A 26195-nucleotide genomic window follows, 5' to 3' on the forward strand; every position below is an offset into this window, starting at 1 on the left:
GCTTTCTGTCAATCCCCCTGAGAGGTCAACAGAGGAGTGAAAAGCAGGTTTCAACGTGACTCCACATGATCCTGTTCCAGTATGTCTTTAGAACACTCCCACTGCCACACATATGACACAATTGCTACATCATATAAATGTGGTTGATGAGATGTTAGCTAAACATCACGTGTTGCCAGATCTAACCATCTGCAGTGGAACACAACCGCCAGTGATTCTAAAGACTTGCAATTCAAGCACTATGATTGGTGTAGAATGTAGATCCTCCTACCTGACAGGTAAGTGAAGCGTTGTGATTGGCTCCTTTTCCGTTTGCCGTTACACACGTAAAAGTGCACCTGAACAGCCGAGGTCACGGTCTTACTGTGGTAGGGAGGGACCTCCACTACGACGCTCGACTGGGAGAAGGAACCAACACAGTCAACGTTTCCACTTTTCACAGACATTCACATTAGTCAGGATACTTTAGTAATAATTCATGAATAATGCTACATCAATATAACAGCTGTAAAAATATAGCCTAATGATACAGAATAATATACATCATGTTTGTGACAGCTAAGCTACAGAGAGGTGTAGGAAGCTTATGTTCTACTTACTCCTTGACTTTTCTCACGGATGATTTTCGCCTCCACTTCCCACTGGGGTCTTCCATCTAAAAAGACAAAAAGAGAGGGAGAAGACATGACAGATGAGTAAAACACATTGTAGGACTCCATTTTGACAGACATTCCCACTCCAGGCTGGGCCTGGCGAGAGACAATGCATTCGGCTCTTTGTCTGCTTTTCAAATTATGTGTGAATTAATGAATACATGGCAGAATGGCACCCATAGGGATTCAGCATAGAGTCAACCCACCTCCTCCTCCTCCACAAACAGATGGAGTCAACAGACACATTTGACACAAAGGACACCATCAAATCCTCCCCTAATTGAATTGCCAGCTCTTGGACTAATTCCTAAATCAATGTGAACCTGGGAGGAAGTGAATTATAGTATCTGTCAAATAGTTTTCAAATAGAAAACCAAGACCATTAAATCTAAAGATCAAACAGTAATGCTGAGTTGAATAAGTCAAGTAGCTCAATGCACCTGACATGCAATACACTCCGGCCAAAGAACCTAATTATGAAGACAATCTATGATCATTGCACTATATTTCAGACCCATCTTTAAGTCTTGTGTAATATATCTTCTGGGTTACTGTCTATTTTCCTAATGATCATCATGTCAGTGTAAGACTCCCTGCCCCAGCAGACATGGCTCAGTATGAACCACAGAAAATCTTCGGAAAGCAAAGGGATTTCAATTGGTTCTGGCTGGGGGACCAGAAACATCTCAATGATGTCATCTTTATGGACACAAAAACTCTGTGGAGAGTATTTTTACAGCTATTAAAAAGTAATCAAAGTCTAAATATCCTGCTGTTTGTCTTGCCTGGTTAACATTATGGAGAGACGAGTGGAATAACTCTCTATTTATTTAAAATCCCTGCCTCCCTCCGCCGGTCGGTCCACCATGCGCTAGGCTACGTTGCGCTGCCAGAGTTCTGGCTGGCTTAGGAAAGGAAACATCCTCTTATTTTCCAGTTTTCCTCCTACAGATCTAATGATCTGGCCAGACATCTTAGGCATCCAGCCATTCAGAAAAACAGTTGAGAGAATTATAACGGGCTGCTGCGGTTAAGGAAAAGTCACCATCATCACAACTACTAAATCAGAAATGTATTCAGCTACTACTGAACAACTACTGCAGTCACTTACAGTTGTAAGTAGGTACAACTTTTTTTAAATTGCATGATGCCACACTAACTTGCAATTGCAAATGGGGCTGTTTCATGCTGTTCATAACGTCACATATGGATCTGATTACATCTGACTGCACCTGTGTTACTTCTCCACTTAACCAAAGGGCTTCCCCAAAACAATCTGCCCTAATGCCTGCTGAAAGACTCCCCATCTTTACAATGGGACCTTATAGCTGTACTGTAGTTATAGGCTAAGTCCTGTACATCTACAGTATTCTGCTTTTCTTTCCAAACGCTTCCCCTTCTAATAGCCATCTATAATAGATGGCCCTACTCTGATCTCCTCTTAACTGATAACTGTTCAGAGAGATAACATACTACTTTAGTTAGGAAGGTCCTTGATCTCATCCTAACAGAGGCAGATGACAGTCTTTGCCCCAGTAATCCTGTGGTGCATTAGACTCTTCTATAGAGCTCAGTGGAGATTCCACCGTCCCACAGAATGAAACAGAACAGGTTTATGACATAAGCCACTTTAGGCTATTGCATCTCTACTGGAAGGTTCCTTCTCTTTTTGTGAAAGGGGGGCTCTAGCTACTCCTCTAGGTATCTGAGTCAGCTTTCTGGTAATGACTGAATAATGACCTTGGGTGCCTTAGCTCTGTCTGACTTCAGCATACTGAGTGTATTTCTGCAGCACATGTTGACATTCAATAGGCAGGAGAGAGGAGGGAGAGGGCCCCACATGTACTGCCACCGTCCTTCGCCCACCACTAAACAAGCTCCAACAGGAACCTACCTGATGACGGAGAGAAAACACATCCATCCACCCCTCCCTCTCAGAGAAAAAACATGTTCTATATCCACCCCTCTCTCATAGTTAAAAACACGTCCATGTGTTATGATATCTACCAAAACAATGAGGGCTAAGCTATTCAGACAGCTAGAATAACTGTAGCTTGTAGACCTTTTGTATGGAAGAAAGGAAAAACACTGATGCCTGGTGTGTTAAATGCAATTTCAATTCAACCACAGTTTTTGACATCATTCTCCACTCGCCTTCTGCCCTCATCAAGGCCTTACAGTAGTCATTACAGTAGAGTCAGTCAGTAGAGTCAGTCAGTAGAGTCAGTCAGTACAGTAGAGCCAGTAAGCCAGTAGAGCTAGTATAGTCAGTAAAGTACAGTCAGCCAGTATAGTCAGTACAGTATAATCAGTCAGTAAGCCAGTAAAGCCAGTAAGCCAGTATAGTCAGTACAGTACAGTCAGTCAGTAAGCCAGTAGGCCAAAATTGTCAGTCAGTAGAGTCAGTCAGTATAGTCAGTCAGGTCATTCCATCTAGGGGTCCTTTTCCTGTTTGATGAGGTTCACTCTGGTCAAATAATATTTTTTTCCCTCAGAATAATAATAATGCCTTTTTCATATTCCCCTTCCTCTGAGCCAAACTGCTCCCTCCCTCCCTCCCTCCGAGCAGGTAATAGAGTGATAGAAGTCAGCATGAAGCCAATGGATGTGATCCTGTTTCATCTGGACAGAGGGAAAGGACCTTTCTGCTTTTCCTAGCATTAGGAGATGAGCGAACGAGCCAAAGACCAGACCTCACACTGACAGACCTGCTGTAGCCAGATGGACCAGAGTTCGCCTGCCTGCATCATTATGGCTCCCCTTCAACTACCTCTCTCCCTCCTCCCCTATCTGCAGTGCAGCCCACAAAGAACTGGTAAACTGGATGGACACACACAACCAACTCACTAAAAGACCTCCATTACTGCTTGTAATAAAAACATAATATGGTCATTTAGCAAACGTTTCTATTCAAAGTGACTTTTATCATCTTTAAAAATGGGAATTGAACAAGTCAAGAAGAGAGTCCAGTAGAGATTCCATAAAGCGTAATGTAGTACTTGTTATCAACTGGTGCCTGGAGCTAGGGATCCCTGTTACCCAACCCTCCACTCCTCTGTGCATTTAAAGGCGGGGCACCGCCACTGCATTTATTTGTATGTATGCCCCAGGAAGACCCCACCCTACCCTCCCAGGAAGACCTCATCCTACCCCCCACAGGAAGACCCCACCCTACCCCCCCAGGAAGACCCCATCCTACCCCCCACATGAAGACCCCACCCTACCCCCCACATGAAGACCCCACCCTACCCCCCACATGAAGACCCCACCCTACCCCCCACATGAAGACCCCACCCTACCCCCCCAGGAAGACCCCACCCTACCCCCCACAGGAAGACCCCACCCTACTCCCCCAGGAAGACCCCATCCTACCCCCCACAGGAAGACCCCACCCTACCCCCCACAGGAAGACCCCATCCTACCCCCACATGAAGTCCTCACCCTACCCCCCACAGGAAGACCCCATCCTACCCCCACATGAAGTCCTCACCCTACCCCCCGCATGAAGTTCCCAACCTACCCCCCCAGGAAGACCCCATCCACCAACCCCCGCATGAAGTCCCCACCCTACCCCCCGCAGGAAACACTGACTATACATTAACTAACTAACTAACCACAATAAACTTGTCTTTCATGCTCAACGTGATTCCACTGTTGTACTCTGTTTATGGAAGGAGGAGGTGGAAAACTCTGTCATTACTACTCCCTTCCTCTTCTCTCTGCATTCCATCCCTCCATCCGCTCCCTCCAATCAGGTATGTTCTGCAATAAGTGTCTGGATTAGCCTTGATGAGGGACAATTTACACAAACCAGATCATCATTATCTCTCTCTTTCCCCCATGATGACACACATCATGTTTGCAGGGCCCAAGTTTCCTCCACTCCACTCATAGGGTAAACTCTCCACTCCTAGGGTAAAGGTTTCCACTCAATTTCTCAAAATAATGTATCTTAGTCAATAAGTAACAGCACCCTTGACTCTCCTCCGTGTTTGAACTTGATTCAGTTTGGCCTCTTTCACAAAGCTATGGTGGGCAGGCAGGGACTGGTTCACAGAATGCTGTCACCCTTTCACAGTTTCCATTCTGGAACCCGCCCATACTTGTGTTTTATTATTGAAAGAGTTAAAGGAGGGAGAGTCTAAATAGTGGGTTGTAGTAAGTTAAGTTCAACCCAAGAGATTAATGAAGAGGTACAGTATGAGCAGAAGGACCGACCACACTCAGAGACTCTCTCTTCTTAAGTTAATACACTAAACAGGTCAGGGCAGGGCTAAATTTTAACACTGATAAGGACTAGAGAGAGAGACTGAGGAGTCAGGTGTAAGCAGTAGATTGTACTGTGTGAGTGATAACCTGTGTGTCAGTCAGTAGCAGTAGCCAGATATGCTACCCATCTTTCTCTTGGGACGGACAGATACGATCACAAAAGATCAATTTTTAGTGGCTCTTGCTCTTGAGCTATGTGTGTATTATAACTCATAACTCAGTAGTAACATTCCATGGATGACAGAAAAAGAGATGTGCTTTAAATAGTAGAGCAGTGCTAGTGGGCGGGATAGCAGCATGGTGTGGAACGCACCCCAGGGCTGTAGCAGGCATGGGACTGTTCTTTTTCCAGGTGTTTCTATCTAGTTGGATCTGACTCTTCCTCCGCAGTCAGTAAATCAGCTATTGGAACGTGTTTGAACTCTGTGTTGTGGAGGTGATTGGTGATGTTCTATCTAGAGTATGTTGAGAAGGGTCCTTACACTCCTGCTGTTTTCTACACAAATTTGGCTTGTCACCAAAAACACTCACAAACTTTTACAGATGCACAGTCGAGTGCTTCCTGTCGGGCTGTATTACCGCCTGGTACGGCAACTGCTCCGGCCACAACCGTAAGGCTCTCCAGATGGTAGTGAGGTCTGCACAACGCATCACTGGAGGCAAACTACCTGCCCTCCAGGACACCTACACCACCCGATGTCACAGGAAGGCCATAAAGATCATCAAGGACAACAACCACCCGAGCCACTGCCTGTTCACCCCGCTATCATCCAGAAGGCGAGGCCAGTACAGGTGCATCAAAGCTGGGACCGAGAGACTGAAAAACAGCTTCTATCTCAAGGCCATCAGACTGTTAAACAGCCATCACTAACATTGAGTGGCTGCTGCCAACATACTGACTCAAATCTCTAGCCACTTTAATAATTAAAAATTGGATGTAATAAATGTATCACTAGTCACTTTAAACAATGCCACTTTATATAATGTTTACATACCCTACATTACTCATCTCATATGTATATACTGTACTCAATACCATCTACTGCATCTTGCCTATGCCGTTCGGCCATCGCTCATCCATATATTTATATGTACATATTCTAATTCATTCCTCTACACTTGTGTGTATAAGGTAGTTGTTGTGAAATTGTTAGATTACTTGTTAGATATTACTGCATGGTCGGAACTAGAAGCACAAGCATTTCGCTACACTCGCAATAGCATCTGCTAACCATGTGTATGTGACCAAAAAAATTTGATTTGATTGGACATTTGATTTTATTTTAGTTAAGCTGGAGCTACAGTACCTAAAGTAACCCAGATCTTGGGTTAACTCACTGGATCCCAACTACAGAGTATTTGCTACTGTGGATATTCTAAGCTGTTTAATTTGGATGAACCAAACAGTATTATATACACTTGGAGTCGGAAGTTTACATACACCTTAGCCAAATACATTTAAACTCAGTTTTTCACAATTCCTGACATTTAATCTTAGTGAAAAGTCTGCGTCTTAGGTCAGTTAGGATCACCACTTTATTTTAAGAATGTGAAATGTCAGAATAATAGTAGAGAGAATTATTTATTTCAGCTTTTATTACTTTCATCACATTCCCCGTGGTTCAGAAGTACATACACTCAATTAATGTTTGGTAGCATTGTCTTTAAATTGTTTACCTTGGGTCAAACATTTTGAGTAGCCTTCCACAAGCTTCCCACAATAAGTTGGGTGAATTTTGGCCCATTCCCCCTGACAGAGCTGGTGTAACTGAGTCAGGTTTGTAGGCGTGCGTCCTTGCTCGCATTCGCTTTTTTAGTTCTGCCCACAAATTTTCTATGGGATTGAGGTCAGGGCTTTGTGATCACCACTTCAATTCCTTGACTTTGTTGTCCTTAAGCCATTTTGCCACAACTTTGGAAGTATGCTTGGGGTCATTGTCCATTTGGAAGACACATTTGCGAGCAAGCTTTAACTTCCTGACTGATGTCTTGAGATGTTTCTTCAATATATCCACATAATTTTACTTCCTCATGATGCCATCTATTTGGTGAAGTGCACCAGTTCCTCCTGCAGCAAAGCACCCCCACAACATGATGCTGCCACACCCGTGCTTCACGGTTGGGATGGTGTTCTTTGGCTTGCAATCCTCTCCCTTTTCCTCCAAAAATAACAATGGTCATTATGGCCAAACAGTTCTATTTTTGTTTCATCAGACCAGAGGACATTTCTCCAAAAAGTACGATCTTTGTCCCCATGTGCAGTTGCAAACCGTATTCTGGGTTTTTTATGGCAGTTTTGGAGCAGTGGCTTCTTCCTTGCTGAGAGGCCTTTCAGGTCATGTCGATATAGGACTCGTTTTACTGTGGATATAGATACTTTTGTACCTGTTTCCTTCACAAGGTCCTTTGCTGTTGTTCTGGAATTGATTTGCACTTTTCACACCAAAGTACGTTCATCTCTAGGATACTTAATGTGTCTCCTTCCTGAGCGGTATGACAGCTGCGTGGTCCCATGGTGTTTATACTTACGTACTATTGTTTGTACAGATGAACGTGATACCTTCAGGCATTTGGAAATTGCTCAAAGGATGAACCAAACTTGTGGAGGTCTACAATTTTTTTTCTGAGGTCTTTGCTGATTTATTTTAATTTGCCCATGATGTCAAGCAAAGAGGTACTGAGTTTGAAGGTAGGCCTTGAAATACATCCACAGGTACACCTCCAATTGACTCAAATTATGTCAATTAGCCTATTAGAAGCTTCTAAGGCCATGACATAATTTTCTGGAATTTAGCAAGCTGTTTAAAGACACAGTCAATTTAGTGTATGTAAACTTTTGACCCACTGGAATTGTGATACAGTAAATTATAAGTGAAATAATCTGTCTGTAAATAATTGTTGGAAAAATTACTTGTGTCATGCACAAAGTAGATGTCCTAACCGACTTGCCAAAACTATAGTTTGTTAACAAGAAATTTGTGGAGTGGTTGAAAAACTAGTTTTAATGACTCCAACCTAAGTGTATGTAAACTTCCGACTTCAGCTGTATCTGATATAAGACCATTGTAGCAAGAGGACAATCTAAAAAATAATCTCTCCTGATCCGTTGGACTGTTCGACCATGTGAATTATGAGTCAGCTTGTGGGTCAACAATATTTTATTTTACTTTTATTTTAAAAGGGAGACACCATAGACCAACATCCCTTTTACAAGGGAGCCTTGCATACTGTATACACAATTTACAAAATAAAGTCAAATACAATATAATACAAATAATCAAGAAAAACAATCACATTCCTCAGCAAGGATGTCCCTAAGGATTTCCCCCGTGTGTGAGACGCTGTGTGTACAAGTCTCTTACCAGGGCCCTTCTCCAGGAATATGACCTTTGATTCGGGGAAGAAGTTGGATCCTGTGATGACCATCTCCTCTCCCCCGCTGACCAGACAGCCGGTCAGACTGGCCTTCTCTACCTGGGGAAGCTCCTGGGCCGAACGCTGGGCTGGGAGGATAGAGGAGAGGGGTTTACATAGGTAGCAATGTACATATGAGAAAGATAGAAAGAGACAGAGAAAAGAGATGAGTGGGGGGGTAAAGAGAGAGAAAAGGGCTGTGTGTGTGTGTGTGTGTGTGTGTGTGTGTGTGTGTGTGTGTGTGTGTGTGTGTGTGTGTGTGTGTGTGTGTGTGTGTGTGTGTGTGTGTGTGTGTGTGTGTGTTGTGTGTTGTGTGTTGTCTGTCTGTGTGTGTGTGTGTGTGTGTGTGTTGTGTGAGTGTGCATCTGAACAGGATCTGGACACTCACAACACTCCACGGGGATGGATGCAGCCTGTAGAGAGAGAACCTTCCCATTGGGCTGGGGAATGTGAACACGAAACACCACTCGCACACGCGTGTTCTTCCGCCCGATATCAGTCTCCCCCTTCCGCAGCTCAATGTCTGAGTTCCGCAGCTTCAGGATGCCAGCACAGTCAATACTGCAAGAGAGATAGGGAGGGGAGCTAAGCAACACCCCCCGATTGGGTATCAATTAAGCAATTCATTAGGCTGAATGAAAGGCTGAACGAATTCCATAATAAACCTTTGCCATCATATTGTGAAAAAATATCCATCTGAGTCAAATTACAAAGTGCAAAAGCAGTAAATATGATTTATTAATGCTACAGCTGTGAGGGAAACACCAAATCTAAGACAAAACATCTTGGAAAACCAGAGCCTTTGAAATAAAAGCCTAAATATATACTGTGGTCAATGTAGATCCATAAATATGGGATCAAAGTGTATTGTGAGCATAAAATTCTCATATTTTCCTGCTGTACTTAACCCTCCTGTTGGTTTGAATTAAGACAAATAAAATTCCTCCTTTGTGTATGTATGTATGTGTGTCTGTCTGTGGATATTACGATCCCGTTCGATCATAAACTGTTATTTTTACACTTTCAAGGTCTTCCTCTGTGCTAGGAGGTAGCACTCATAATTCAACTGAGTAATGTAATCCTTGAGCGACCATGACACTCACCTGGCAGACATATTGTTTTCGGGAAGCAGAGGAATCTCGAGAACTTTGGTGCTGGAGATGATGATCTCCTGGCTGGCGGTGGCCACCGTTTTCCCAGTGATCCGATGCACCTGGTAGAAGGCGTGAGGTCTGAGGTAGCGGTCGTCTGCCGTGCCGATGAACATCTGTAGGTTGACAGGCTTCTCGTTGTAGCCCATCAGCTGAGACAAGGCAGAGATATGGAGGGAAGGGGGGAGAAAAAACACACAAAAAAACATGAGTATGTAGATAGAGTCCATATGAGCATCGCACTTCCAGGACAATCTGCACATTTCCTTTACTTCCAAATGCCCACTTCTCTCTTTTCTGGAGGGAGTCTAGCCTAAATGTCAGCTTCAAACATTCAAGTGAAAACCCAGTCAGTCAGGAATTTCTGGCAGGATCTCTGGAGATTCATCTGGATCCCTCTACTTGGCGTCCAACCAGGTCAACACACACACACACACACACACACACACAGGCACACACACAGGCACACACACGCGCAAACACGTTCTCCTCCTCTAACTAAAGACCCTCATAATTTCCCCCTTTGTCTACTCTCTGTTTTAACAGGGATCCCAACCCGCATGTGCACAATTACCTCCAAAATCCCTTCTGCAGAGGAACCACCACCATAGCCCAGTATTTTCCGAGACAAACCCCCAACAGGTCGAAGCTACCCAAAAAGACCAAGCAAAAAACGAGGAGACACGTTTTCAAAACACGAGAGAGAAAGGAGAAAGAACATGGAAATGGAGTGAAAAAAAATCTATCTTGAAAGACATTCTTTGGTGCACCACAGTACCGGAAACAAAATGGCTACAACTTTACTGAATGGAGTGCAAACTTGGAAAAACAAGTCACCACGGATATGATCTTCAACTCATTCTGTGTGGTCTATCGTGCACTTTTTTTTTTTTTTTTTTTTTAATTTTATCCCCTTTTCTCCCCAATTTTTTCGTGGTATCCAATCGCTAGTAATTACTATCTTGTCTCATCGCTACAACTCCCGTACGGGCTCGGGAGAGACGAAGGTCGAAAGTCATGCGTCCTCCGAAGCACAACCCAACCAAGCCGCACTGCTTCTTAACACAGCGCGCCTCCAACCCGGAAGCCAGCCGCACCAATGTGTCGGAGGAAACACCGTGCACCCGCCCCCCTCAGTTAGCGCGCACTGCGCCCGGCCCGCCACAGGAGTCGCTGGAGCGCGATGAGACAAGGATATCCCTACCGGCCAAACCCTCCCTAACCCGGACGACGCTAAGCCAATTGTGCGTCGCCCCACGGACCTCCCGGTCGCGGCCGGCTGCGACAGAGCCTGGGCGCGAACCCAGACTCTGGTGGCGCAGCATAGCACTGCGATGCAGTGCTCTAGACCACTGCGCCACCCGGGAGGCCTATCGTGCACCTTTTAAAGAACCTTTTATTGGTGAAGCTGCGGTTTTGGGTTCTAGACTAAACCTGTCAGTGAAATTGCCAACCAACGCCCATGACCCTGATCCAGCTGTGGTGCCAGTGCCAGCTTGGCCTGAGCCCTGGGCAGCCTGTGCAGCTGCTCTCTCCTTCTTGGCTCTTTCAGGAGCCAAAATGGCCACCAGCCTGCCATGCAGGTGAGAGGCCCTCCCCTCCATCCACTCCTCAGAGGGACAGAGAAAACACCGGCAACACAATCCCACTACTGTTAGAAATGTTGTGCTTGGCAGGGGCCCTCCACCACCACTTCCACCCACCACCTCCCCTGTACCCACCTCCCCGACCCAGCCAAGCCACATCCAACCCCTGGCTCCACTGCAGCTGGAGGGTTACCCCTGCTCCCCACCCTGCGTCACACACCGGCGTTACCATTTGGGGAAAGAGAGAAAAAGGTTAGGTGTGGAGGGAGAAAAAAAGAGAAAAGAAAGGAGGGGGGTTTGAGGGTGGGAGTTGTCATTATGCAGTTGGTCCACAGACCAACAGCAGCCAAAACAGTGAACTTATGGTCTGGATGGAAACAAGTGTACCTGAGAAAAACACCAAACACCAAAAATCACATGCCGCTAGGTTTCAAAATATTTACTTTCTCTGAAAACAATTATTGGACATCCTTTTCCTTTCCAGCTCCAACTGAAAGCTTGACTGTGGTGGTGTGTGCTCACTTAGGGGGGAGAGATCCTATCAGCCACTCCATTGGTTTTTATTGAATTTTCAGACTATTTTCTCTCTGACTAAAACACATAGCTGGGACCCAGCGGGGTCATAGAGGTATGGGGGCCTGTTGGGGTCAGACAGAGTCAGTGGAAATGATGTGTTATGTTTAGTGGTCTTTGAGAGAAGACGAGTCCCCTGGGTATCATACAGGGTGGTAAAGACCTCTACTACTATAACACTGAAGACAGGAGCAGGATTCTAATCAGCATAAAGCCTCAGTGTTCTGAATAGGGGTAGGAAGGTGAGGTACCCGGGACACACAGTCGGTGGTCAGGGACTTTGTTTACGCAGTGAACCCGAACCCACCCCCTCTCCCTGACCTCTAACCTCTGTGTGTTGGTGTGTGTGTGTGTGTGTGTGTGTGTGTGTGTGAGAGAGAAAGGGGGCAGGGTTTATGATGACCTGGCTCCTCATAGACCTAGTTACAGGTTACAAGGCCCGGCTGGTCTGGTCTGGCTGGTTAATTCATCTTCAGGGTAGTTGGCAAAAAAATGTACAAGCAGGCCCAGCAGCTGGCCGCTGCAGCCCTGCCAGGCTCAACTCAACCAGGTTAGGTCACTTTCCTCTCTGCTTTGCAGCTCCACCTATTTATACAGGCAGGCACATCTAGGAAAGCACCAGCAACACATGGAGACCTTTAGAGTATGGGTGATTAGACCTGTTCTGTTCCATTTGGACTTGATTCTTGATTCTTAACCTTTCAACACACGGCAGACACATTACAGCTGAGCAGTAGGCCTACTTCCAATTCAGGTTGATGTGGTACTGGACAATTTGTCTCAGTTAGATTTTCCAGTTCCGCAATGCATTGTTCATGCTGAAGTACTGGGTGCTTACTAATCAAATGCAGCCACTGCTTTAATGAACAAAAACCAAAGCATTTTGATATTGTATGCATTAGAACAATGGTACATGGTGGTTAAGTCAAGAGCACCTGGCAGAGGGGCACACACAGGCTTAGGATAGAACTTAAAGGGACAGGGAAAGCCCCCTAAAGTCATTCCTAGCTGGATGTCTTGGAAGTGTGTGTGCCCTCTAAGCCTGCTCCTGTTGGACCTACGGGCTACAGGCTGATACCTAGGAGACAATCTGACTCCTCCCTGACCCTGCACTGACTACGCTAAGAAGGTTTTGGATGGCCGGGGCGAAGCGTGCGAGGTCACATCCTTGTCTCACGCTGTGACACGCACGCACGCACGCACGCACACACACACTTCGGGCGATCAGCCTCAGAGGCGGTGCCATTTTGCCCGTCGAAACAAGGCCAGAGTCAGGGATAGGGCCTGTGGCATCCACAACACATTGGCACCCAGCTGAGCGGACAGGGTTGGTGAACAGTCCAGCCTAGTAATGGATTAGAGAGGTGCACTATAATGGTCTCTTAGATCTGCAAATAGGAGAACTAGCATTGATTTAACCCTACCTGAATACAGAAACACAGCTGTTATAGTGGTATTGATGTTGTCCCTACAGGACTACTCTTTATAGTGGTATTAATGTTGTCCCTACAGGTTTAGTCTTTGTAGGGAACCAGGTGAGTCTAGCAGAAAGGTAAAGTCTCATAAGAAATAGAGTGCAACGACTCTCTGAGACAATGGATGTGCAGACTCTGACTGCAACTCCAAATGTCAAAAAAGCTTCTCTTCATTTTGGCAATTGAATATATTTAGATGTGCTGAAAGTTGTTTATACGATCAACATTACTTCCTGTATAATATCCCCCTATTATGGGGTCATCCTCAATCTCTAGAGAACCCTTCTAACTTGAAATACATCTAATAGCTAACTAGTGATAATTATCATTACAATTACCTGTGATAGTAAACAAAACCTTAATTCTACTTTCAAAAAGCTCAAAGTCATTAGGCATGGCTTTATGAGGTGCTTTACGGTCTGTTATTACTAGAATAGATATGGCAAGCGGACTATGGAAGTGGACTATGGAAGTGGACTATGGAAGTGAGTACTGACTGAGTGTGTGTGTGTGTGTGTGTGTGTGTGTGTGTGTGTGTGTGTGTGTGTGTGTGTGTGTGTGTGTGTGTGTGTGTGTGTGTGTGTGTGTGTGTGTGTGTGTGTGCGTGTGCGTGTGTGGCGTTGTAATGTTTATTCACAGCACACCATGTGTGTTCCAGACAGCATTTAGCGACTTTATGTTTCTGTGTGGGTGTGAAACTGTGAGAGCGCGGGGGGGGGAGAAAGAGAGAGAGAGAGAGAGGAAGGGACGTGAAGAGCACTAGAGCACAAAACGTGGTCAGAAATCAAGTATTGTTATTGTTTTGTGAAACCATGTTTCGTGCTGAGGTGCTTATCGCGTCTCTAAACAAAATACTCTGATCACATTAAATACTTTGAACACCTGCAGTTCATCCTGGAGTAGAAGTTTCTGTAAATACCTACTACACCAAGGCCTCTCTCAGTCTCTAGTCTATAACACGAGGCCCAGGTCTGGAGTAGAAGTTTCTGTAAAGACCTACTACACCAAGGCCTCTCTCAGTCTCTAGAGTCTATAACACGAGGCCCAGGTCTGGAGTAGAAGTTTCTGTAAAGACCTACTACACCAAGGCCTCTCTCAGTCTCTAGAGTCTATAACACGAGGCCCAGGTCTGGAGTAGAAGTTTCTGTAAAGACCTACTACACCAAGGCTTCTCTCAGTCTCTAGAGTCTATAACACGAGGCCCAGGTCTGGAGTAGAAGTTTCTGTAAAGACCTACTACACCAAGGCCTCTCTCAGTCTCTAGAGTCTATAACACGAGGCCCAGGTCTGGAGTAGAAGTTTCTGTAAAGACCTACTACACCAAGGCTTCTCTCAGTCTCTAGTCTATAACACGAGGCCCAGGTCTGGAGTAGAAGTTTCTGTAAAGACCTACTACACCAAGGCCTCTCTCAGTCTATAGAGTCTATAACACGAGGCCCAGGTCTGGAGTAGAAGTTTCTGTAAAGACCTATTATACCAAGGCCTCTCTCAGTCTCTAGAGTCTATAACACGAGGCCCAGGTCTGGAGTAGAAGTTTCTGTAAAGACCTACTACACCAAGGCCTCTCTCAGTCTCTAGAGTCTATAACACGAGGCCCAGGTCTGGAGTAGAAGTTTCTGTAAAGACCTACTACACCAAGGCTTCTCTCAGTCTCTAGTCTATAACACGAGGCCCAGGTCTGGAGTAGAAGTTTCTGTAAAGACCTACTACACCAAGGCCTCTCTCAGTCTATAGAGTCTATAACACGAGGCCCAGGTCTGGAGTAGAAGTTTCTGTAAAGACCTATTATACCAAGGCCTCTCTCAGTCTCTAGAGTCTATAACACGAGGCCCAGGTCTGGAGTAGAAGTTTCTGTAAAGACCTACTACACCAAGGCTTCTCTCAGTCTCTAGTCTATAACACGAGGCCCAAGTCTGGTAGCAAGCCATCATGTTATCAAACACACTCAGCAGATGTGGGCTGCTCCAAATGAAATAATACACCAGGTAAAACTGACTGTAGAGTAAAAAAAGCCCTGCATCAGCACTCCCAGTGAGTCAACACCACACGGTTAAACAGAACAGAAACAGAAGACAGAGCTGGCTAATTTAGCAACCTCTGACATTTAAAACTACTTCCAAAATAACTATTTTCTTTGCAATTTCCGTTTTTCAGTCCCAACATCATAGCAAGGCTACACCTTTTCAAATACTGTAATGCGTAAAGTGTTATGTAAACATAACACATGCGAGGGCAAATAAGCAAAAAATACAGACACACACACATATAGACACAGACAGAGTAGACACACACACACACATAGACACAGACAGAGTAGACACACACAGACACACACACACACGTAGACACAGACAGAGTAGACACACACAGACACACACACACACATAGACACAGGCAGAGTAGACACACGCAGACACACACACACACACGTAGACACAGGCAGAGTAGACACACGCAGACACACACAAACACGTAGATACAGGCAGAGTAGACACACGCAGACACACACACACACACACACACACACACACACACACACACACACACACACACACACACACACACACACACACACACACACACACACACACACACACACACACACACACACACACACACACGTAGACACGGGCAGAGTAGACACATGCAGACACACCCACACACGTAGACACAGGCAGAGTAGACACATGCAGACACACACACACACACGTAGACACATGCAGACACACACACAGAGACACAGGCAGAGTAGACACATGCAAACACACACACAGAGACACAGGCAGAGTAGACACACACAGAGACACAGGCAGAGTAGACACATGCAGACACACACATGTAGACACAGGCAGAGTAGACACATGCAGACACACACATGTAGACACAGGCAGAGTAGACACATGCAGACACACACACATGTAGACACAGGCAGAGTAGACACATGCAGACACACACACATGTAGACACAGGCAGAGTAGACACACGCAGACACACACACACATAGACACAGGCAGAGTAGACATACGCAGACACACACACACACGTAGACACAGGCAGAGTAGACACACGCAGACACACACACACACACACACACACACGTAGACACGGGCAGAGTAGACACATGCAGACACACACACACACACGTAGACACAGGCAGAGTAGACACATGCAGACACACACACACACACGTAGACACATACAGAGACACAGGCAGAGTAGACACATGCAGACACACACACAGAGACACAGGCAGAGTAGACACACACAGAGACACAGGCAGAGTAGACACATGCAGACACACACATGTAGACACAGGCAGAGTAGACACATGCAGACACACACACATGTAGACACAGGCAGAGTAGACACACGCAGACACACACACATGTAGTCACAGGCAGAGTAGACACACACACATGTAGACACAGGCAGAGTAGACACACGCAGACACATGTAGACACAGGCAGAGTAGACATACGCAGACACACACACATGTAGACACAGGCAGAGTAGACACACGCAGACACACACACACATGTAAACACAGGCAGAGTAGACACATGCAGACACACACACACACACATAGACACAGGCAGAGTAGACACACGCAGACACACACACATGTAGACACAGGCAGAGTAGACACACGCAGACACACACACATGTAGACACAGGCAGAGTAGACACACGCAGACACACACACACATGTAGACACAGGCAGAGTAGACACATGCAGACACACACATGTAGACACAGGCAGAGTAGACACACACACACACACATTGACACAGGCAGAGTAGACATACGCAGACACACACACACACGTAGACACAGGCAGAGTAGACACACACAGACACACACACACACGTAGACACAGGCAGCGTAGACACACGCAGACACACACACACACACACACACACACGTAGACACGGGCAGAGTAGACACATGCAGACACACACACACACGTAGACACAGGCAGAGTAGACACATGCAGACACACACACACACACGTAGACACATGCAGACACACACACAGAGACACAGGCAGAGTAGACACATGCAGACACACACACAGAGACACAGGCAGAGTAGACACACACAGAGACACAGGCAGAGTAGACACATGCAGACACACACATGTAGACACAGGCAGAGTAGACACATGCAGACACACACACATGTAGACACAGGCAGAGTAGACACACGCAGACACACACACATGTAGACACAGGCAGAGTAGACACACACACATGTAGACACAGGCAGAGTAGACACACACACATGTAGACACAGGCAGAGTAGACACACACACATGTAGACACAGGCAGAGTAGACACACGCAGACAACACACACACATGTAGACACAGGCAGAGTAGACACACGCAGACACACACACACACATGTAGACACAGGCAGAGTAGACACACGCAGACACACACACACACATGTAGACACAGGCAGAGTAGACACACGCAGACACACACACACATGTAGACACAGGCAGAGTAGACACACGCAGACACACACACACATGTAGACACAGGCAGAGTAGACACACGCAGACACACACACACATGTAGACACAGGCAGAGTAGACACATGCAGACACACACACATGTAGACACAGGCAGAGTAGACACACGCAGACATGTAGACACAGGCAGAGTAGACACATGCAGACACACACACATGTAGACACAGGCAGAGTAGACACATGCAGACACACACACATGTAGACACAGGCAGAGTAGACACACGCAGACACACACAGAGACACAAACATGCACCCTCTGCCTGCTTGTTTCACATTCCTCGCCTCACATCCCCCACCAAATCCATGGTTGGTGTGAAATACCACGGGAGGGTGGTCTCTGCACTTTCTTAACCTCCTCAAATCCTCTGGGACCAGCTGGTCAATAAGATCCGATGGATCACGTCAGTCAGTAGTCATATTAAACCTGCTGACATTAATACCAGTCACATGTCTGACACACTGCACTGCTGCTGCTGGATATAGGTCTGCGTCCCAAAAGCCACCCTATTCCCTACATAGTGCAGTAAGTGCACTACTTTCAACCAGGGCTCTGGTTGAAAGCAGGTAGCTGTGTAGGGACTAGAATGCCATTTGGAACACAACCATAGGCTGCCTGCTGGGTTACCTAAATATAAAACTGCTGGATACCATTACAGATTCAAGTCTAAATAAAGAGAGGCTTATTTTGGTTCTCAGTGGCATCTGTTCCACTGATCCAGTATTAGAAGAGAAAACAGCCTGGCCGGCAGGGCCCGGAGAGAGGAAGGTGACATGCAACAAGGAGACATTTAAAACAGCCTTTGAAAAGGCAAAACACAAGTGTTGAGGGATGGGTTGGGTTGGGCTGGGGCTAGGGCTGGGCTAGGCGCCGTATCACCAACAGAAGCGTAGCCCGCCAAACTTCACAGTGAGAGCGGCATGTTTCACCATGCCTAAATCCACCCTCCCTCCCCTTTCCCTCGCTTCACACCCCCTTCAGCTCCGACCCTCTCCCTCCCTCCCTCCCCTTTCCCTCGCTCCTCAACCCCTTCAGCTCCGACCCTCTCCCTCCCTCCCTCCCTCCCCTTTCCCTCGCTCCTCAACCCCTTCAGCTCCGACCCTCTCCCTCCCTCCCTCCCCTTTCCCCTCGCTCCACACCCCCTTCAGCTCCGACCCTCTCCCTCCCTCCCTCCCCTTTCCCCTCGCTTCACACCCCCTTCAGCTCCGACCCTCTCCCTCCCTCCCTCCCCTTTCCCCTCGATCCACACCCCCTTCAGCTCCGACCCTCTCCCTCCCTCCCTCCCTCCCCTTTCCCCTCACTCCTCACCCCCTTCAGCTCCGACCCTCTCCCTCCCTCCCTCCCCTTTCCCCTCGCTCCACACCCCCTTCAGCTCCGACCCTCTCCCTCCCTCCCTCCCCTTTCCCCTCGCTCCACACCCCCTTCAGCTCCGACCCTCTCCCTCCCTCCCTCCCCTTTCCCCTCGCTCCTCACCCCCTTCAGCTCCGACCCTCTCCCTCCCTCCCTCCCTCCCCTTTCCCCTCGCTCCTCACCCCCTTCAGCTCCGACCCTCTCCCTCCCTCCCTCCCCTTTCCCCTCGCTCCACACCCCCTTCAGCTCCGACCCTCTCTACTGTAACACAACACGTTCTTTAGGCGCATGCCTCTGCCAAGTTGTTTCCCTGTGTTTCTCTGGTGTTGCCATGGCAAGACTCTGTGCATGTGTATATATGAGTGCATTCTCACACTGGTGTAAACTACAGCTCTTAGAGGGTGTGTGTGTGTGTGTGAGTGAGTGAGTGAGTGAGTGAGTGAGTGAGTGAGTGAGTGAGTGAGTGAGTGAGTGAGTGAGTGAGTGAGAGAGAGAGAGAGAGAGAGATGTTGGAGCGGGAACAGCGGTGGTCAAGGTCATGGGCGGCTTCTGGCCCATGACGTTCAGTGGTGTCTCTGCTCTGACACGGCTTAGGGCCCACCCACACACACACACAGCCCTGTTCACATACAGGCCTGCTGTGTACCCAGCACACCAGGGCCCAGAGAGCCAGGGGGCCGCTTGTTTAAACAAAGTCAATACACATACACACACACACACACACACACACACACACACACACACACACACACACACACACACACACACACACACACACACACACACACACACACACACACACACACACACACACACACACACACACACACACACACACACACACACAGAGCAGAGCAGAGCAGAGCAACGTCTACTGTATGCTCAGCCAGTATATGGTTCTGCAGGTCTGCTCAAAGCTCGGTGACTCTTTCCCCTTTTCTATCCCTCTCTTCCTCCCCTTCCCTCTGCTTGAAGCTGAAGGCTATTTCCCCCTTCTCTTTACCACCCCCTCCCTCTCCCTTTTTCTCCTTCCTTCCTTCCTTCCTCTCTCTCTCTCTCTCCACCTCTCTCTCAATTCAATTCAAAGTGCTTTATTGGCAAACATAAGTTTATATGGGAAACATATGTTACATTGCCAAAGCAAGTTAAATAGATAATAAATAAAGGTGAAATAAACAATATAAAATGAACAATAAACATCTCCCCCTCTCTCTCCCACCACCAAGTTCCCTCTCCCTGCCGTCTCACTGCACACTAACCCTGATTACATCAAATGAGAGTGGAGCCTCACAGACTACATCATGTTTACATCAAATAGAGCCTGGGGCAGGACAACAGCTCCGGTCGGTTCACACAGTGCAAACTGCAGAGCAGAGCGTTGCATGTCTCCCTCTTTATTACCCATCCACGCCTATTGAAAGAGTCAACAAGCCATGCCACAACAACACAGAGGAATAAAGACAACACACAGTGGAGCAGAGGGGGACTGGTGTAGAAAAGTGACAACACAGATGAATAAAGACTACACACAGCAGAGCAGAGGGGGAGTGGTGTAGAAAAGTGACAACACAGATGAATAAATACTACACACAGCAGAGCAGAGGGGGACTGGTGTAGAAAAGTGACAACATAGAAAAATAAAGACAACACACAGTGGAGCATAGGGGGACTGGTGTAGAAAAGTGACAACACAGAGGAATAAAGACTACACACAGTGGAGCAGATGGGGACTGGTGTAGAAAAGTGACAACACAGAAAAATAAAGACTACACACAGTGGAGCAGAGGGGGACTGGTGTAGAAAAGTGACAACACAGAGGAATAAAGACTACACACAGTGGAGCAGAGGGGGACTGGTGTAGAAAAGTGACAACACAGAAAAATAAAGACTACACACAGTGGAGCAGAGGGGGACTGGTGTAGAAAAGTGACAACACAGAGGAATAAAGACTACACACAGTGGAGTAGAGGGGGACTGGTGTAGAAAAGTGACAACACAGAGGAATAAAGACTACACAGTGGAGCAGATGGGGACTGGTGTAGAAAAGTGACCATGCAGAGGAATAAAGACTACACACAGTGGAGCAGAGGGGGACTGGTGTAGAAAAGTGACAACACAGAGGAATAAAGACTACACACAGTGGAGCAGAGGGGGACTGGTGTAGAAAAGTGACAACACAGAGGAATAAAGACTACACACAGTGGAGCAGAGGGGGACTGGTGTAGAAAAGTGACAACACAGAGGAATAAAGACTACACACAGTGGAGCAGAGGGGGACTGGTGTAGAAACGTGACAACACAGAGGAATAAAGACTACACACAGTGGAGCAGAGGGGGACTGGTGTAGAAACGTGACAACACAGAGGAATAAAGACTACACACAGTGGAGCAGAGGGGGACTGGTGTAGAAACGTGACAACACAGAGGAATAAAGACTACACACAGCGGAGCAGAGGGGGACTGGTGTAGAAACGTGACAACACAGAGGAATAAAGACTACACACAGCGGAGCAGAGGGGGACTGGTGTAGAAAAGTGACAACACAACAAGCCACATGCTTTATATGTGACAAAAGCTGCTGGTTATGCTGTATAGAAATAGAACCACAGTCACCGGTAGTCAGAGAGGGGGTTGTTGATATATCAACATCATTCTGTGTGGCCAGAGAGGGAAACGTAATGCGCTCTTGGACAGCCTCAGCCCATCTTGTCTTTCAAATCCCATTTTCAGACACCATGGACTCATTTAGAGTTATTAAAAAGACTGAACGTTAAAGACTAAATGCAAGGGCTGCAATATAAAATATTTTATATTTAGTGTTTTTGTTTACAGAAGCCTTTTACCTAATACACAATACTGTAAGTGTAAACTGTAGTGGAGCGGATCGAGAGTTTCAAGTTCCTTGGTGACCAAGATAGTCGCGAAGAGGGCACAACAACACTTTTTGCACCTCAGGAAACTGAAAAAATTTGGCATGGGTCCCCAGATCCTCAAAAAGTTCTACAGCTGCACCATCGAGAGCATCCTGACTGGTTGCATCACAGCCTGGCATGGCAACTGCTCGGCATCCGACCGTAAGGCGTTACAGAGGGTAGTGTGTACGGCCCAGTACATCACTGGGGCCAAGCTTCCTGCCATTCAGGACCTATATACTAGGCGTGTCAGAGGAAGACCCAAAAAATGTTCAAAGACCCCAGTCACCCAAGTTATAGACTGTGCTCTCTGCTACCGCACGGCAAGCGGTACCGGAGCACCAAAGTCTAGGACCAAAAGGCTCCTTAACAGCTTCTACCCCCAAGCCAAGACTGCTGAACAATTAATCAAATAACCACCTGAAATATTTGCATTGACACCCCCCCATTGTTTTTACACTGCTGCTACTTGCTATGTATTATCTATGCATAGTCACTTTACCCCTACCTACATGTACAAGTTACCTCTAACCTGTACCCCCGCACACTGACTCGGTACCAGTACCCCCTGTATATAGCGTCGTTATTGTTATTTTATTTAGTTACTTTTAATAATTTTTTACTTTAGTTTATTTTGGTAAATATATTAACTGCATTGTTAGTTAAGGGCTTAATGGCTTGTAACTAAGCATTTCACGCTAAGTTCTACACCTGTGTGTGTGTGTGTGTGTGTCTGTGTGTGTGTGTGTGTGTGTGTGTGTCCATGGCCCAACTGTGTAACACTGTGGATCTCCTTTTCTTTGTGTCGAAGCAGCAAGCGCACAATTAGGCTGGTTAAATACGCACATGGATTGCTAAGCCAGAGGCTTTGGATTTACCTATCTCCTAGCAACAGGTGTGCCTGACAATTATGGTCTGCCTGCCCAGCAGTTTGGCTAGCCTCGGAGGAGAAGCCCTAGCTTAGCCTAGCGTAACCCAGGCTATGTTTACATTAGAACAGCTTAGCGTAGCATAGCCTAGCGTGGTATCCACTGGAATAAGCAGCATTCCACACAGAACACAGTGGTATGAATCACCTCTGTCCAAACAGTGCCATGTAAACAGTGTCACATTGTTTCGCTTTTGTTTGTCTGGCTACTGTAGGTTTTAGTTAGAAGATGACTGTTATGACATGCAGACCCGTGGCTTTCTTTCTGTTGCACTCTATGGTTTATTTTGGGGGGGGAGACACGGACTGAGGAGATTTTACATTTTTGACTTTCCCTTATACTACTCATTAACCTATTGTAGGATATGTATGTGCATGTAAGCCCAAGGGAACAGTTCGGTGGCCGTTTGATCACAGTGTGGATAAGATCAGTTAGTCTTGTATGTTCCTCTCATGTAAATGACGCTGCCCTGCCTGATAACCTGGTGACCCTTGGGGTTATGGGAAGGAGACCCTGTAGCTAGCGACCTTTCAAATCTACTAAATAATACGGGGATGAAATAAAAACCACTAATTTAAGATGAGGCCCCCCAAGCAAACAAATGCCTGTTGCTCAAACTAGGTGAGCAGCATTATCAGTGAAGTACACGTCCTATATAGAGGCATGCTTTAAAGCTGCCTTTCTTCTACTTTGGTTTGCAACAAGTCAACATACGGCAGTAAAAGCATGAATCATAACAGTAACAGAAAACAGAGACAAGTCCACCCTTCCCTTTCAGGTGGTGGGAGGACCAGGATATTTTAACAGCTTCCCGCCTCAGGCACACAACCTCGACCATTATAACTGCATCTGTGGCCCACTGTGATAAGAGAAAACAACAGACAAAGCCTGGCTGACTTCTGCCATATAAACAGGGCTCGGTCACAGAGAGTCTAGACAAATAGAGAGATGATAGGGAGACAAGCCAGGAAGTGCTTCAGGAACAGGACTGGTAAAATCAGCATAAAGCAGATACTGTAGCATGAATAATGTAGGCTGATTGTCTGAGGGGGAGACACGTACGCACACACCTACATGCCCATGTCCGCACGCCCGCCGTCTGTCCTGCTCCTTCTGCCCAGGGATGTAGTAGTAAAAAAAATAGGTTGGGTTAAATCTGATCAACGGTCGCAGTGAAAAAAGTCACGCTTCCTGTACTTTCAATGCATTTTTCCGCAAAAGGTGAGTAAACTGTTTTTACGGTCCACTACACCACTGCCCCTCCCCTGCGCTACAGCTACCTACAGTAGCTCTGATACCCGACCTGAGTCTGACGGGCCCCAACATTATACTTCAGGTTAAGGCCTATTTTTCATCAACCAGGGTACGGGCCGGGCTCCCTCCTGCTCTGCTGTGCAGTGTCTCTGTACAGTCATATCTTACCATCATAATATGGTGTCAGAACTTCTTATAAAATATAAAACCAGAATATTGTCCAAGTCAACAGGATAGATTATTTCACTGAAAATAATAATATTCCGTAAGTTTTGGTAGGAGTTTAGAGTGACGAAAAGTTGCTAGCTAACAGCTCTACCACGTGTCATGAGCAGCCCAAGCTGGGCCGTTGCAGAGAGCGGATGCAGCGCAGTGCAGGGATGGAGCAGGGGAACAGACAGAGATGAGCAGCTGAACGTGAACGTTGTGAATGTGAACGCCTGAACGTCGTGGACATGGGTAGGGTAGGGCCTGAACGTCGTGGGCATGGGTAGGGTAGGGCCTGAACGTCGTGGGCATGGGTAGGGTAGTGCCTGAACGTCGTGGGCATGGTAGGGCCTGAACGTCATGGACATGGGTAGGGTAGGGCCTGAACGTCGTGGACATGGGTAGGGTAGGGCCTGAACGTCGTGGGCATGGGTAGGGAGGGCCTGAACGTCGTGGGCATGGGTAGGGTAGTGCCTGAACGTCGTGGGCATGGTAGGGCCTGAACGTCATGGACATGGGTAGGGTAGGGCCTGAACGTCGTGGTCATGGTAGGACCTGAACGTCATGGACATGGGTAGGGTAGGGCCTGAACGTCGTGGACATGGGTAGGGTAGGGCCTGAACGTCGTGGGCATGGGTAGGGTAGTGCCTGAACGTCGTGGGCATGGTAGGGCCTGAACGTCATGGACATGGGTAGGGTAGGGCCTGAACGTCGTGGGCATGGGTAGGGTTAGAGCCTGAACATCGTGGGCATGGGTAGGGTAGGGCCTGAACGTCGTGGGCATGGGTAGGGCCTGAACGTTGTGGGCATGGGTAGGGTAGGGCCTGAACGTCGTGGGCACATGGGTAGGGCCTGAACGTCGTGGGCACATGGGTAGGGTAAAGCCTGAACGTCGTAGACATGGGTAGGGTAAAGCCTGAACGTCGTGAGCATGGGTAGGGTAGAGCCTGAACGTCGTGGGCATGGGTAGGGTAGAGCCTGAACGTCGTGAGCATGGGTAGGGTAGAGCCTGAACGCCATGGGCATGGGTAGGGTAGAGTCTGAACGTCGTGGGCATGGGTAGGGTAAAGCCTGAACGTCATCAGCATGGGTAGGGTAGAGCCTGAACGTCGTGGGCATGGGTAGGGTAAAGCCTGAACGTCGTGAGCAAGGGTAGGGCCTGAACGTTGTGGGCATGGGTAGGGTAGAGCCTGCACGTCGTGGGCATGGGTAGGATAGAGCCTGAATGTCGTGGGCATGGGTAGGGTAGGGCCTGAATGTCGTGGGCATGGGTAGGGTAGAGCCTGCACGTCGTGGGCATGAGTAGGGCCTGAACGTTGTGGGCATGGGTAGGGTAGAGCCTGCACGTCGTGGGCATGGGTAGGATAGAGCCTGAATGTCGTGGGCATGGGTAGGGTAGGGCCTGAATGTCGTGGGCATGGGTAGGGTAGAGCCTGCACGTTGTGGGCATGAGTAGGGCCTGAACGTTGTGGGCATGGGTAGGGTAGGGCCTGAACGTCGTGGGCATGGGTAGGGTAGTGCCTGAACGTCGTGGACATGGGTAGGGCCTGAACGTTGTGGGCATGGGTAGAGTAGAGCCTGAACGTTGTGGGCATGGGTAGGGTAGAGCCTGCACGTCGTGGACATGGGTAGGGTAGAGCCTGAACGTCATGGACATGGGTAGGGTAGAGCCTGAATGTCGTGGGCATGGGTAGAGCCTGAATGTCGTGGGCATGGGTAGGGTAGAGCCTGAACGTTGTGGGCATGGGTAGGGTAGAGCCTGAACGTCGTGGGCATGGGTAGAGCCTGAATGTCGTGGGCATGGGTAGAGTAGAGCCTGAATGTCGTGGGCATGGGTAGAGCCTGAATGTCGTGGGCATGGGTAGGGTAGAGCCTGCACGCCGTGGGCA

At 47.5% G+C, this 26195-nt stretch overlaps 1 protein-coding gene across 4 annotated transcripts in view; it reads right to left on the minus strand.

Annotated features, from left to right (window-relative positions):
* Positions 1-26195, minus strand: part of LOC139563281 (nuclear factor of activated T-cells, cytoplasmic 3-like) — an 81002-nt gene that overhangs the window by 22011 nt on the left and 32796 nt on the right. For 3 of the 4 annotated variants that reach the window (XR_011672523.1, XM_071381827.1, XM_071381829.1), the window contains exons 4-8: positions 9440-9639; positions 8725-8921; positions 8285-8425; positions 600-655; positions 272-398 (exon numbers count right to left, since the gene is read on the minus strand). Coding sequence is in view for 3 of the 4 variants with exons in the window: in XM_071381827.1 (XP_071237928.1) it covers positions 272-398; positions 600-655; positions 8285-8425; positions 8725-8921; positions 9440-9639 (721 nt within the window). In the remaining variant the exon portion in view is untranslated. The remainder of the gene's footprint in view (positions 1-271; positions 399-599; positions 656-8284; positions 8426-8724; positions 8922-9439; positions 9640-26195) is intronic. The other variant, XM_071381828.1, reaches the window with a different exon arrangement.

The sequence above is a fragment of the Salvelinus alpinus genome, chromosome 33 (assembly GCF_045679555.1).
Source record: "Salvelinus alpinus chromosome 33, SLU_Salpinus.1, whole genome shotgun sequence".
Classification (NCBI taxonomy): domain Eukaryota; kingdom Metazoa; phylum Chordata; class Actinopteri; order Salmoniformes; family Salmonidae; genus Salvelinus; species Salvelinus alpinus.